Source organism: Rana temporaria, chromosome 3, assembly GCF_905171775.1.
Source record: "Rana temporaria chromosome 3, aRanTem1.1, whole genome shotgun sequence".
In the NCBI taxonomy this organism is placed as follows: Eukaryota; Metazoa; Chordata; class Amphibia; order Anura; family Ranidae; genus Rana; species Rana temporaria.
In genome coordinates, this window is record NC_053491.1 from 106,605,129 (window position 1) to 106,618,885 (window position 13,757).

The 13,757-nt window shown below is 47.5% G+C and overlaps 1 protein-coding gene across 1 annotated transcript in view; it reads left to right on the plus strand.

The window, feature by feature from the left end:
• The first annotated feature begins 231 nt into the window (after nucleotides 1–231).
• The window catches only part of SND1 (staphylococcal nuclease and tudor domain containing 1), a 701,900-nt gene continuing 688,374 nt past the window's right edge, over nucleotides 232–13,757 (plus strand). The window contains exons 1-2 of the mRNA XM_040343211.1: nucleotides 232–409; nucleotides 6,155–6,304. Coding sequence (XP_040199145.1) covers nucleotides 344–409; nucleotides 6,155–6,304 — 216 coding nt within the window. The 5' untranslated portion in view covers nucleotides 232–343. The remainder of the gene's footprint in view (nucleotides 410–6,154; nucleotides 6,305–13,757) is intronic.

The window sequence follows — 13,757 nt, forward strand, 5'->3', positions numbered from 1 at the left end:
CCCAATAGATTCGATTTGGCGCTACAAAACTTTCTTCCAAACTCCACGACTGACATCCAGTAGCGCACCACTTTCCCACACATACACGTGCTGACGTGTCCTTCCTACAACAGCGACCCGGAAGAGCAATCCTCCGAAGGGCGGAATCTCGGCGTCATCCTGAAAGCCCTCTATCCCTTCAATAGAGGAGCGCGCATGCGCGGGTCAGGCGGAGGGGGCGGGTCGATAAATAGCGGCTGTGCAGCGGCGGCGCTCTCTCTTAGTCAGTCAGTGTGAGAAGCACAGACAGCAATACAAGCAGCTCCCGGCTCCGTCCTCCGTCTCCATACCGACTTGTCACGTCATGGCTTCCTCAGGAGTGCAGACTTCCACGGCAACCCCTGTGGTGCAGAGAGGCATCGTAAAGCTGGTGAGGAACGGGCGTGAAGGGGGGTACACGGCTCTGGGGGAGAGGTGGTGGTGGCGGCCAGGTGAGCGCACTTCAGGTGAGGAGCAGCGGGTACGACTCTCCGGGCTCCGCCATGCCGGGGAAGTTGTGAGAAGCGGGGAAAGTTGGTGAGAATTGTGTGTCCTGCCGGTCAGAGTACAAAGGACTGAGCTGAGGAATGTGCGCCCCCGGGTGACCTGTGTGCCTCTCCAGCTGTTGTGTCCTCCCCTCTCCCCCACTACTTTACCTGCCCCAGATGTGCCCACTTACCGGGTACTGCCCGGACCTCGGAGGGAGCGCTGTGTTGGCGCACTCTTCCTGTCCCCGGCTCTCTCCAGTCTTCAGAAGATCCACACTGTAACCTCAGGATCCGGCCAACTGGAAACATTGTCACGTTTGTAGCATCTACAATCCTCTCTGATCACTTCTATCACTGGATGCAATGCTTCTCTATACACGGCTCATCAACAGCTGCCTGCCATGGAGGACATGAGCTACTCATCACATCTGCCGCTAATTCAGCTCTTCAGTCATCTGCTAATTGCTAGCTATATCCTCAGCCTCATGGCCAATGGCTGCTCCCCTCCACTGCTGATGTCCTTATTGGCAACAGACCCCCCAACAGCCCCTTGGCCACCCTCTGCACCCACAATCGCTGACATTGTCAGTTAACCACATGGCAAACTGCCTCCCCCCAATTTGCAGGTAGCCCTGCGACCAATGGCTGCCCCCTTCATTCTGTGGCGGAGAGTTGGCGCTCCTTCTATTGGCTGACAGCCCGGCTGTCAAGGGCTGTCACTCTCCCCCGTTGGCTGACAGGCCCGGCTGTCGAGGGCTGTCACACTCCCCCGTTGGCTGAAGGGCCCGGCTGTCGAGGGCTGTCACTTCCCCCGTTGGCTGACAGGCCCGGCTGTCGAGGGCTGTCACTTTCCCCCGTTGGCTGACAGCCCTGTTGTCGAGGGCTGTCACTTTCCCCCGTTGGCTGACAGCCCTGTTGTCGAGGGCTGTCACTCTCCCCCGTTGGCTGACAGCCCTGCCCCCCCCCCTCCCCAGCTGACAGGCCCGGCGCCTGAGGGCCGCCTTCCCCCTCCCCCCGTTGGCTGACAGGCCCGGCGCCTGAGGGCCGCCTTCCCCCTCCCCCCGTTGGCTGACAGGCCCGGCGCCTGAGGGCCGCCTTCCCCCTCCCCCCGTTGGCTGACAGGCCCGGCGCCTGAGGGCCGCCTTCCCCCTCCCCCCGTTGGCTGACAGGCCCGGCGCCTGAGGGCCGCCTTCCCCCCCCCCCCGTTGGCTGACAGGCCCGGCGCCTGAGGGCCGCCTTCCCCCTCCCCCCGTTGGCTGACAGGCCCGGCGCCTGAGGGCCGCCTCCTCCCCCCCGTTGGCTAACAGGCCCGGCGCCTGAGGGCCGCCTCCTCCCCCCCCGTTGGCTGACAGGCCCGGCGCCTGAGGGCCGCCTTCCCCCTCCCCCGTTGGCTGACAGGCCCGGCGCCTGAGGGCCACCTTCCCCCTCCCCCGTTGGCTGACAGGCCCGACGCCTGAGGGCCGCCTCCTCCCCCCCGTTGGCTGACAGGCCCGGCGCCTGAGGGCCGCCCCCCCCCCCCCTTTGGCTGACAGGCCCCCTTTGGCTGAGGGACATCCTCCCAATTGTTGACTGCTGCCCCCCCCCCACCACTGATAGCCCTATAAAAGCCATCCCCCTGACAGCTACAGGGCTGATGGCTGTCACCTTCCCCCAGACTGACTAGCTGACCACCCCCAATCACTGACAGCCTTATGACTAAGGCCCCCCCCCTTAGCCTGTTGCCACCCACAGCCCCATGACTAATGGACTCCTCCTGGTGCTAACAGCTGTCCCATCATCGCCTGTAGACCCATGGCTAGTGGCTGCTTATCGGATGCAGCCCTTCATTCATAGTAACAACGTGTGGGGGAGATTCTGTAGCTGTGACAAATTTGCTACTTTTTCTGTAGTGTAACTATGGCCAATTCAAAAATGGAATGTAGTCTTTCACTAGTATTGGCACAGTGGGCTTTGTTTTCCTATCTTGTAACTGAGTTTTTTTTACCTGGTTAAGCCAGTACGTCTGCTGCATTTTAAAATTAAAACTGAGTTCCACCCATTTAAAAGTCGGCTACAAAAAGTGTAGCTGCAGACTTTTAATAATCGGACACTCGCCTGTCCAGCGATGCGGGCGTACAAAGCCCTGCTCCTCTCCCACCCTCGGCGGTGCTGTGAATGGCCGGGCAATCTTCAGGAACCTGTGTCTCGGAAGATTTCAGGGAGGGGGGAGAGGAGATCTTCGTTCCGGCGCCGCGGTGCCAAGGGAGGAAGTGGGAGCTGGGTGCCTGTCAAATCGGGGTACCTGCTCCCCTCTCAAAAAAATAATTTGCCAAATGTGGCATGTCAAGGGGTCACCAGCACTTAAAGGTGTTGTAAAGGTAATTTTTTTCCCCTAAATAGCTTCCTTTACCTTAGTGCAGTCCTCCTTCACTTACCTCATCCTTCGATTTTGCTTTTAAATGTCCTTATTTGTTTTGAGAAATCCTCACTTCCTGTTCTTCTGTCTGTAACTACACACCGTAATGCAAAGCTTTCTCCCTGATGTAGAGAAAGCCTCTGGAGGGGGGAGCGGGCGAGCAGGAGGGTCAGGACGCTCTCTACTTTGCAGATAAAGGAACGGTTTGTTAGTGGGCATCCTGACACTCCTGCCCGCCCCCTCAAGAGGCTTTCTCCACACCAAGGAGAAAGCCTTGCATTACTGTGTGGAGTTAGACAGAAGAACAGGAAGTGTGGATTTCTCAGAACAAATAAGGACATTTAAAAGCAAAATCGAAGGAGGACTGCACTAAGGTAAAGGCAGCTAGGGTTTTTTTTTTTTTTTTTTCCCCTTTACAACCCCTTTAAAGCGGAAGTTCCATTTTTGGGTGGAACTCTGCTTTAACAGACCAAGGTGTCCTGCATAGATGCTAATTAGAGGGTTGGAAAGCCAACACTGGGTGCTGGCAATGGTCACCGTTATAAATTTTTCTTAACTTTTAAGTTAAACTGACTATAGGTTGAAATTTGGATGGTTCACCAGGCACTGGCTGAATTTCTGGCATGCGCTTATTGGCAGTGGCTATAGCTGCTAGAAGTAATCATGTTCTGCCAGCTGGCCCACATCCCCAATACATCGGCAAAATGCAATCATGCTACACGGGGCGTTCCCACATCAACGCTGAATGTGGGGTAGGGGAAATCGAAAATAAAATCAATGCGCTGCCAATCACCAGGTGAAAGTAAAGTAAACATTTGAAAAGAAAGCCGTAAGCTACAATGTATTCACCCAGTATATAATTTAGGATTTGTTACTGTTGGTACAAATGCTGTGTTCCCAAAATATCCTACAGTGCCTTGTAGAACATAAAACCTGAGATAGATTTTTTCCTCCCCCTACAATTTCAAAATGGATTGAAAATATTGGATATGTAGCCTTCATGTTTCTCAACTCTCTGGAACATTGGCTGTTTTTGCTCTTACACCATTTATTACCTATTACATTTTTTTATTCAAAGCTTTCGATTTTATTACAAGCCTAAACTAGTAAGCCTACAAATGCAACTTTTCACAGCATAAAAATTCAAATTTGACAGACTGGATGTAGTTTGAAGTAGACAATCTAAATTACTTTTGGTGCAGAAAGGGACAGCGTGTCAATGCTGAACGGTCTGAATTGTTTTGGAAGGCCAGTTAATTGCTGGGGGTAAAGGGAATAAGGACAAGTTGAGGGGTTTGGCCCTAGAGAGGAAAAGGGTAGGTGATAGAGCTACAGTTAGGGTAGGCTTAAAGGAGAATTATATCCAAAGCTTTTTTGGCTTTACTCCTATGGGTCACAGGGAGTGCAGTTCATCCTGCACTCCTGTGACCTGTTTTCAGCCAACATCACAGAGCCACATCTGTTTGACATCACAGAGCCGGTCCAGGCTCTGAAAAGATCCTGACCATATGGTTGGGATCCACCCAGAACCCTGGACAGCACCTGGCTTAGCCTCTGCGATCCACCGAGAGCCTTAGCCAGCCCTTCCTGCCACTTCCACAGCTGGAAGAAAGCCACTGACAGTCACAGCTCTCTATTCAGAGTGGAGGGTGGTGTTTGATCACTCGGTTCTTACTATAGAGGTGGTGGGTGACAGATGCAGCATCAGATCGATGCTGCATCCATCTTGTCGAGTATGTTCTCTAAAATGTAGGTATCTATTGAGATGCTTGGTAGCATCTGGGAATGCTTAGCAGACTTAAGCTGTTGGGAAAGTTTGCTGTGGAGTAGAATTAATACCTCTAATGCCTAATTGGGAGGGGGTTCCTATATTGGAGGGTAGACACAGGCTAGTGGGGTTTTCATATTGGGTTGTTGCATTGGAGAGGTAAGGGACAGCTGGTACCTAAAAGACAGAAGCCGTCTTTAAATGTGCTTTAGGGTATAAAATGCAATGTTAAACTTTCTTCAGTTGTAAATACCAACCATCATTTATTAAAATAGATCAAAGATTACAATAGATCAATCTTTCCTTGCCAATAGCCCTTGATTGCATTTTTCCTTCCTGTGTCTTGCCTGAGTGTTCTCCAGTCACATGTTGTGGCTTTTTATGCTTAATCTTGAGTTTTTCAGGAAGAGGATACAAAATAGGCAAATATAAATACATTATTTAAAATGTAACCCCATTGGTGAGAACAGCTTTAAGTAAAGTAGGTCATTACAGCTGTACATAAAGTATGAGGAATTCACATACCGTACATTATTATTCACGAAGAACAGCATATATGGAAAACTTCTTGTTTACAAAAGCAAGAATTGTTGTGACACCCTTCATCTGCTCTAGGTAGCAGTGCAGTCTATCGGAGTACACCTCAGTGAGAAATCCTCATGTGGGTCTACTCACCTCGAACATGAACTCCAGATTATAAGAGTTTATATATTAAGGGTGGGGGTGCTGAGTATCATCCTGGCTGGATCATATTTTGCTGCCTGTTCAGACCTCTTATAATCTGGAGGTCATCTTCGAGGTGAGCAGATCCAAATGCAATTTCTCAGTGGTGCTTTGGAAGAGTTGTTTATGCAAAATAATTATTTGAAGGGGAAATGTGTCTAAATATACTTGTAAAAGTAGGTCTATAGATATACAATGTGTATAGATTGCACTGAGGACATGGACTGAATTTTATGTACACATTTTTTTGTTGACTTTTATGAACATATTTTGGTGTTCATTTACATAATATACACAGCTCAGCCTCAGTGCACACGTGTCGGTGGTATCACTGGCTGCTACAAATGTGAATCTCCCCTAAATGGTGAGGAAACATTCACTGTACCAACAGATTCTTTTTTTATACGCTTTCCTCTAGGTACAGGTGAAAAAAAAGCAGGCTTTACTACCACTGACTGAAAACTTAGATGCAGGAGGGTCTCATGTCATGATCTCCAACTCAGCCAGAGGAAGCTTTGTATTTATTCAGAAAATACAAAGCTACCTACAGCCAGACTTTATTTTGAGCTATAGGCTTTATTTGCCGCTGCCGTGCCGGCACTATATGGAGCTAATGTTAGTTTATACATGGTAACAACCGCTACATGTGTTGAAGGAAATGTTTTTTTTTTTGGCCAGCTAGGTCCAAATTAACTTTTTTAAAGTTCACTCAAAGGATTGTTATAATGCACTATTGAGACTAAAAGTATTCTTATTTTATAGGTACTTTCCGGATGTGCCATAATTGTGAGAGGACAGCCACGTGGAGGTCCACCGCCAGAACGTCAAATCAACCTTAGTAATATCCGTGCTGGTGCACTGGCACGCAGAGCTGCTGCTTCTCAGCAAGATGCAAAAGATGTGCCAGATGAGGTAAGCATAAACCTAATCAATGTCCCTTTGCCTTGGTTTACATAACTTGCACTTTTTTCTTGCACTTTTTTCTGGTTAGGAAAAAGCAACAGGTTTCATGTAACAGACAAGTTCACTTTATACTTGAAGTTGTAGGAATTAATTCCGGTGTCACTTTTGGCACCTTTCAGGGGGAGGAAGGAGCAGATACCCATGTAATCCAAGTATTTGCTCCCACTTCTGGGCATAGATTTCCGTAGTATCCGCAATGACATAAACAACTTCCGGTGCCTCCATTCCCCCCGCTGTCTTTTGGGAGACGCACAGGTCCTAGAAGACAACAGGGACCAGTGGGATCGCGCTACACGACTCGCACATGTGCAGTAGGGAACCAGCCGCAAGGCTTCACTTCCTGATTCCCTTACCAAAGATTGGCTTTGGGTGCCAACATTGTGGGCGTCCAGGTAAGTGTCTATTAAGTCAGCAGCTGCAGTATTTTGTAGCTGCTGGCTTTTATTATATTTTTTGGGGCGGAACTGAGCTTTAAGTTGCTTTTCCCTACATGATTTCTTTAGTAAACTGATTGGGGAGCCAGTTTGTATGCTGAAACCACAGTTTAGTGCACGCGGAACAAGATTATAGTTTTTTTTTTTTTTTACAAGTTGTTGTGGTGTCTTTCGATGGAAATAAAATTATGCCCCACAGTGAGCAGGCCAAATTATAGTACACTCAGGCCATGATTAACAATTAACAAGCCTGGTCTTTTGCAGACTTTGAAGTAACGTGCAGAAAAATTGGCTTTGGGTGCTGGTGGTGCCTTCACCCTGTAGCCTTCTAGAAGTACTCTTGAAAGCAAGAATTGGCCTTGCTGTAAAAAAAATCTATTTGATGCACCTGTCAAACAGGTGCGACAATATTGGTCCTTGGGTATTAATTATGCCCATGAAACCTATACTAATAATGACTTCAAGATATAATCAACACCCACAAAGCTAGGCAGCCTAGACAGTCTTGCAGAGATTCGAGATCCCAATAACACTTAATCTGCAACATCGGCATCAGGCTTGATATCTGCTGCTAATCCAGGGCTGATTCATTTTGACAAATGTCAGCCGGTCAACGGAAAACCTCTGGCAGTACTGAATGCCCAGCAGCTCAATTGCATACTGAGCAAGTCCTCATGACCCAGAAACCCAGTGGATTGTCGACACGCTCTTCATGTTGGTTTTTCCACTAGGTAATCTTCCACCATCTGATGCAGACACTGCTGATAGGATCTTAAAGCCAACAGCCCTGGGTACCGAGGATAAAACATTTTTTTTTAAATTGAGGCGACCCCCTTCTCCACTGCTCCTCCTAACAGAAGCCTCAAAACTAGGTTTTTCCCCTCACCTTCCAGGACAGCTACGAGAGAGATTGGCTCCGCCCTTTACAGGAAACACAAATCGGATACAATTTAAAAGGCCCTCTCTTTCCTCTGACCCTCAGTTGTTTTGTGTTTCCAGACCCTCCAGGAGCACCGACATGTTTTTGTTTTCTTAGGTCTGGTAACTGGTTGGTGGACCCCCCCTTCTCTGGTATCATCCGGGACTAGTTGTGGCCAAGTCCTGGGTGATAGTCCTGTTCTTTCTACCAGAAGGGTTTCCTATTTCTGAGGTTACTTGCCTACCTGGTGGTGTGAGTGGTGGCAACTCCCTTTGTTTTTTCTCCACAGCTCTGGCTCTGTGGAACTGCCGCCCTTGTGCTTTGCTGAGGTGTACCAAGATGGCGTCAGACTTCCGGTGACGCGGCAAGATGGCGCCGGAAGTCACAAACGCACTTCCAGGCACTGTTCGTTTGCTTAAAGGAAGCATGGGTGATGCACTGAACGGTCTTCTGAATGCCGGACAGGCGCATTTAGCAGGACAACAGCAGCCTATCTCTCCGGCCGATCTCCGCCTTCCTGATGAAGCTTGCGGACAGGTCTGAGGATAGAGCTCCCGCTCGGATTGAACCAGAGTCGGCTTCCGGGTCCCATACTGCCTCCAAGGTTAGCACTTGTCTGTGGATAGCTTCTACAGCAGGGGACTTTTTTGTATGGACTTATTTGTTTGATTCTTTTTTCTGCTTTTTTTCTAGGCCAAACCGGTGAAGAAATGTGGGAACTGTAGGGCCAGACTTTCTGATGGTTATAAGAAACTTTTTTGTGAGGATTGTATTCCATCCAGAGCTAGTTTAGAGACTTCCTCTTTTAAAGCGTTAATGTCTTCTATGAAGGAGGTAGTGGCCTCCTTTTGGTCCCTTAATGACAGGGTAACTGGACTAGGGCCTTGCTCGTCTAGATCCATAGCTCAAAAGCCTTCAGCTTTGGCTCGATCACTTCCTCTGTTAGTGTCTGAGACCATTAGTTCACACAATGCTTCTGATCTAGAAGGTGAGAATCCAGGTTCTTCATTTGTTGAGGAATCTGCATCAGAGGAAGATGCGGGTAGCTCGAAGTTTCTTTTCCAGTTGAAGATATTGACGAACTATTGAAGTCAATATATACCATGGCGCATATCGATTTGACATATAAAATACCTTGCCATTTATCTCAACTACCGGCAGCCTTCCCATCATTGCTTGGCACCATGGCTCACTGTGTCCCATTAACCACACATGGTTACCAGCATTTCTCTTTAAATATACCTGAGACAGGATAACTCATGCATGACCAAATTGCATTGATGGAATAACCCCACCTTCACTAACAGGATACCAACAACCCCCAGCTGGGATTGCTTTACTGACCAAATTAACTATCTTGTAGAACTGCCCTACTATTTCTTGGCCCACCTATTTGTTTACTTAACACCTAGGACTTCCGATTGCTTGGCTCATGAGGTAGGCGATATCATCAATCTAGGGTGTCCCCTAGCCAAAATTTCTAGCACTCCCTCTCTCCTCTCCCATTTACAAGGTCCAGCCCTGTGTTGAGGCACCTATTGGCTCTGGTAAGGTAGGGGCTATTAGTACCCATTACTTGAAGTAATTTTACTCTGATTGCCAAACTTAGGCATCCATTTGGATGGTGTGCTTACAACTTGTGGCTGGACCATCACGTCAGGACTAGCGCTGTATTTATGTCTTGTTTTTTATGAGTCTTGTTCGTCATATATGTCCATGGCAATCAAATTTTAAATGATTCAATTTTTCTAAAGGTTCTTTAAACTGCATTTTTTAATACTATTTTAATACTTGAATACATTTAATTGTATCTAATGTTTAGATCATTTGTTGCTATAGGTAACCCCTTTAATTAGCTTTCTTTAGGCTATTTCCCCTTCCCCGTTCCCCTCTTTATCTAATGCTTTTTTGGTTACAGCAACAAACCCAACAGGGTTCATGATCAAATATAGCTACTCGTATATACCAGTGGTTAAACTTGCGCTTCCCCTTTCCCTTGTATTTTTGCATATTGAGATGCCACTGCAAGCCCAATCTGTACAGGATAGAATGTATAGGGGTCTACAGGGGCGGAAGTCGAGAACTTTTCCGATACACCAGTCACTTAAGGACATGATTCTTTAAGAGTAGAGCCTGAAAAAAGGTTATTCCACTCAAGAGCACAAAAGGTGGTTTCCTTTCCAGTCTGAGTTCGAGGAGGTTTTCTTTTAAGTGTCCTAGATTAGATGCCCCTATGTCACAGGTGTCCAAGAGGTCAGATCTTTCCTTTTGAGGACTCTGGGGTCCTTAAAGATCAAATGGGCAGAACGGCTGACTCATTGCTTCGTAAGGCCTGGGATGCTTCAGCTTTTTCGTTGGGTCCAGCCGTAGCATCCACCTGTGTGGCTAGGAATTCAGACGTATGGGTTCAGTGTCTGGATGATCTTCTTTCATCGACACTCCCAAATTGGACATAAGGTAATCTCTCCCACTCATTGCTAGGTCAGTGGCCTTTTTTGCTGATGCAGTGGCAGATTCCGTAAAAGCTGTAGCCAGGTCTTCTGCTAATTTATTCAGCTAGGCGGGCTATCTGGCTTAAGTCTTGAGAGGGTGACCTTGCCTCCAAGAATAAGCTCTGCGGCATACCCTGTGAAGGCAAGCTCTTATTTGGTTCCTCAGTGGAGGTCCTAGCTCATTCCTCAGAGTAAACGGTTCCCTTCTTGCCAAAGGAATAAACCCCAGAATAAGAGGCCTTTTCGCGGCTTCCAAAACTAGGTTAATTTTAAAACCAACAGGCAAAGAAGTGGTCTTTTAACAAAGGCAAGCAAAAAGGTAGGACTCTCTTTGCACCTTCAGCCCATTCCAAAAATCCCCTGTGACGCCAGAATAAAGGTAGGGGGAAGGTTGTCCCATTTCATCAAAGAATGGGCAGAGATTTCCGACAATTCCTTAATTCCTTCAAACATTGGAAAGGGGTTACAGGTTGGAATTAAGTCCCCATCCCCCCCCAGATTTTTTTGACCCATCTGCCGAGAGACGGCAAGCCACGAATCTAATTTCTGTGTGGGAAACAGAGGGAGTTATTTCTCCTGTTCGGGAGATTCAAAAATTCCGGGGATTTTTATTCCCATGTCTTTCTGGTCAAGAAAGCTTACCACGGCTTTTGTATGGTCATCAATTTAAGCGTCCTGAACAAATTTATAGCTTGCACACGTTTCTGGATGGAAAATATTTATTCTGTAAGAAATCTGTTATTGCCAGGGGTCTTCATGATAACACTGGATCTCCAGGATGCTTATCTTCAAGTACCAATCTGCCAGAGTCACCGAAAGTTCCTCAGATTTGCGATTTTCATGGAAAACTGGCCAAGTCATTGGCAATTCAATGCCCTTCCTTTTGGTCTCTCTGCAGCACCCAGAATTTTTACAAAAATCCTGGCTGAAGTCATGGCCTTTTTTCAGATACAGAGTGTATCAATCGTCCCATATCTAGATGATTTTTTGATCTTTGCTCGAGACAGTCCCTTGTTCAGGATCTGCAGTTGGTTTTGCGGACCTTTAAGAAATTGGGTTGGAAAATCAACCAGCGGAAGTCTTGCTTGGTGCCCTCCCAGAGCATACTTTTCCTAGGTTATCTTATAAACTCTTGTCCAAAAGGTTTTTCTTCTCGAAGAGAAAATTTTGAATATTCTTCTCTGTGCAGGCCTTCAAACTGCTCCCGCAAACCTCCCTTGGGCGGATCATGCAGTTCTTAAAGTTGATAACTGCAGCCATCCCAAGGGTGCCTTGGGCTCAATTGCACTCCAGACCCCTTCAGGCGTTTTTCTCCATTTGGATCACAGGATGGATTCTCTAGATCAGCTGGTGCAGCTGCCAAGAGAGGATTTCCTCAATCTCTCCTGGTGTTAGCAGCGGGTACACCTGCAGGGAGGGAAGGAACACTGGGCACAACATGCTCCGGTAAAAATGACCACAGACGCCAGTCTGTGGGGCTGGGGTACTCACTCTCAAGACTGGGAGCCTGGTTGCCAGAGGAGGCAGGTCACTCTTCAAATTTCAGGGAGCTACTAGCTGTGGGGAAAGCTCTTGTGTCTCTCAAAAAGAGGGTCTATTCAAAAGACATACCGTATTTATCGGCGTATACTGCGCACTTTTTCCCCCTGAAAATAGGGGGAAAATCACCGGTGCGCGCTATGCGTCAATGGCATACCTCGGAGGGGAAGGAGGGGGACGAGTGCCCACGGAAATCACCGCCGGAAATCAGCCGTCATCTCCACTCGGCTGTCACGTCACACACGCACAGTACCGCCTCCGCCACCAGCATTGGACCAGTGTTCTGTCTGTCACAGGAGATGGTCCAATGCCAATGGCGGGACTGTGCGTGTGTGACGTGAAAGCCGAGTGGAGATGACGGCTCTGTGATTTCCGGCGGGCGCTTGTCCCCCTCCTTCCCCTCCGAGGTATGCCATTTCAGAATGGTTTTAGAAAGACAGTTTACTATACTGTGTATTGCCTGTGAGGTGACTATTTGTGAATACCAGCAGATCAGATTGCATAGACAGCCAAATGAACTAAAGGAAGGACACCTTTCCTGCAATGCAGGAATCCTCTGGATTTGTTTATCTGTAGCAAAAGCCAACGAATGCAATTAAAAAAGCGCAGAATGCTCTGCCTTAAGAGGAGTTAAACGTTTGTAAAAAAAGATGTTCTACTAGTTGAAAATAATAGAAAAAAGCACAGTTTATTAATGTGTAAATGTTAAAGTTAGTTCACCACAAAAAGTAGTTAAAGCAGGCCACTCAATGCTCATAGAGCAGCACTGTGATTTTTAATACGTAAATGTGAACTTTGCATTCATTTACATTTTTATACTTAATGCATTTTCTATATGCTACAGGAGCTGCTCTGAGTTGCTTGCTGTACATTGTTTATCTTATTTTTAATTGTAACTGCATTTACTATTTGGACTAAAAAAATTAGTTTTCCAGAAAATTCCCTCTTAAAATTGGGGTGCGCGTTCTACGCCGGCGCGCGTTATAAGCCGATAAAAACGGTATTCATTTTCTCAGACAATGCCACAACTGTGGCGTATCTGAACATGCAAGGAAGCACTCGCTCGAAGTCGCTTCTAACGTTAACACAGCAGATCCTGTCCTGGGCAGAGATCAATGTCCCTTCAGTCATGGCAGTCCACATCAAGAGGTCAGAGTGCGCTGGCGGACTATCTGAGCAGGGTGAGCATCAGTTCCAGCGGTTGGGAACTTCATCAGTGCATGTTCCGGGAGGTTGTTTTAAGATGGGGTCTGCCCACAGTGGATCTTTTTGCCTCCAGTCTCAACAGAAAACTGGCATTCTCACTGGAGAGAGAAAGACAGAGTCCTTAGACGGATGCTCTCTACTTACCGTGGCCTTCCCTCCTTTTCCCCTATTGCCTCCAGTGGTTTGGAAAATGAATCAGGACCGGGAAGAAGTGGTTCTGATTGCCCCCTGGTGGTGGCCCAGGAGGACTTTGTTTTCCTCTCTGAAGGCCCTTTCTGTAGATCCTCCCTGGCCCCTACCAGATCGGAAGGATCTGCTCCATCAGGGACCAGTGTTGCATCCAAACCCTCAGACCTTCCATTTGACGGCCTGGAGGCTGAGCAGTGCATCCTACAGTTAAGGGGATGTTCAGAGAGGGTTATTCAAACTATCCTGGATAGCCGTAAGTTAGTCACAAGAAGAATCTATGGGATAGTTTGGAAAACTTTTATTTCTTGGCAAAAGAAAGCCAGTTTATGTTCTTTACTCCCTGTATATTGGATTTTTTGCAGAGGGGAGTAAAGAAAGTTGTCAGCACCCTTAGAGTTCAGGTTACTGCCCTATCTTTGTTTACAGAAAGGAGACTAGCGGAAGATCCTTTAGTCAATAGGTTCCTTTCATCTAGATGTAGACATGCTCCCAAGGTCGTCAAACATGTTCCTCCCTGGGATCTGTCGGTATTAAATGCTCTTACAAGGGCTCCTTTTGAGCCTTTGCATGAGGCGTACTCTGATATTAATTTCTTTGAAGATTTCCTTCCTTTTGGCTATTAC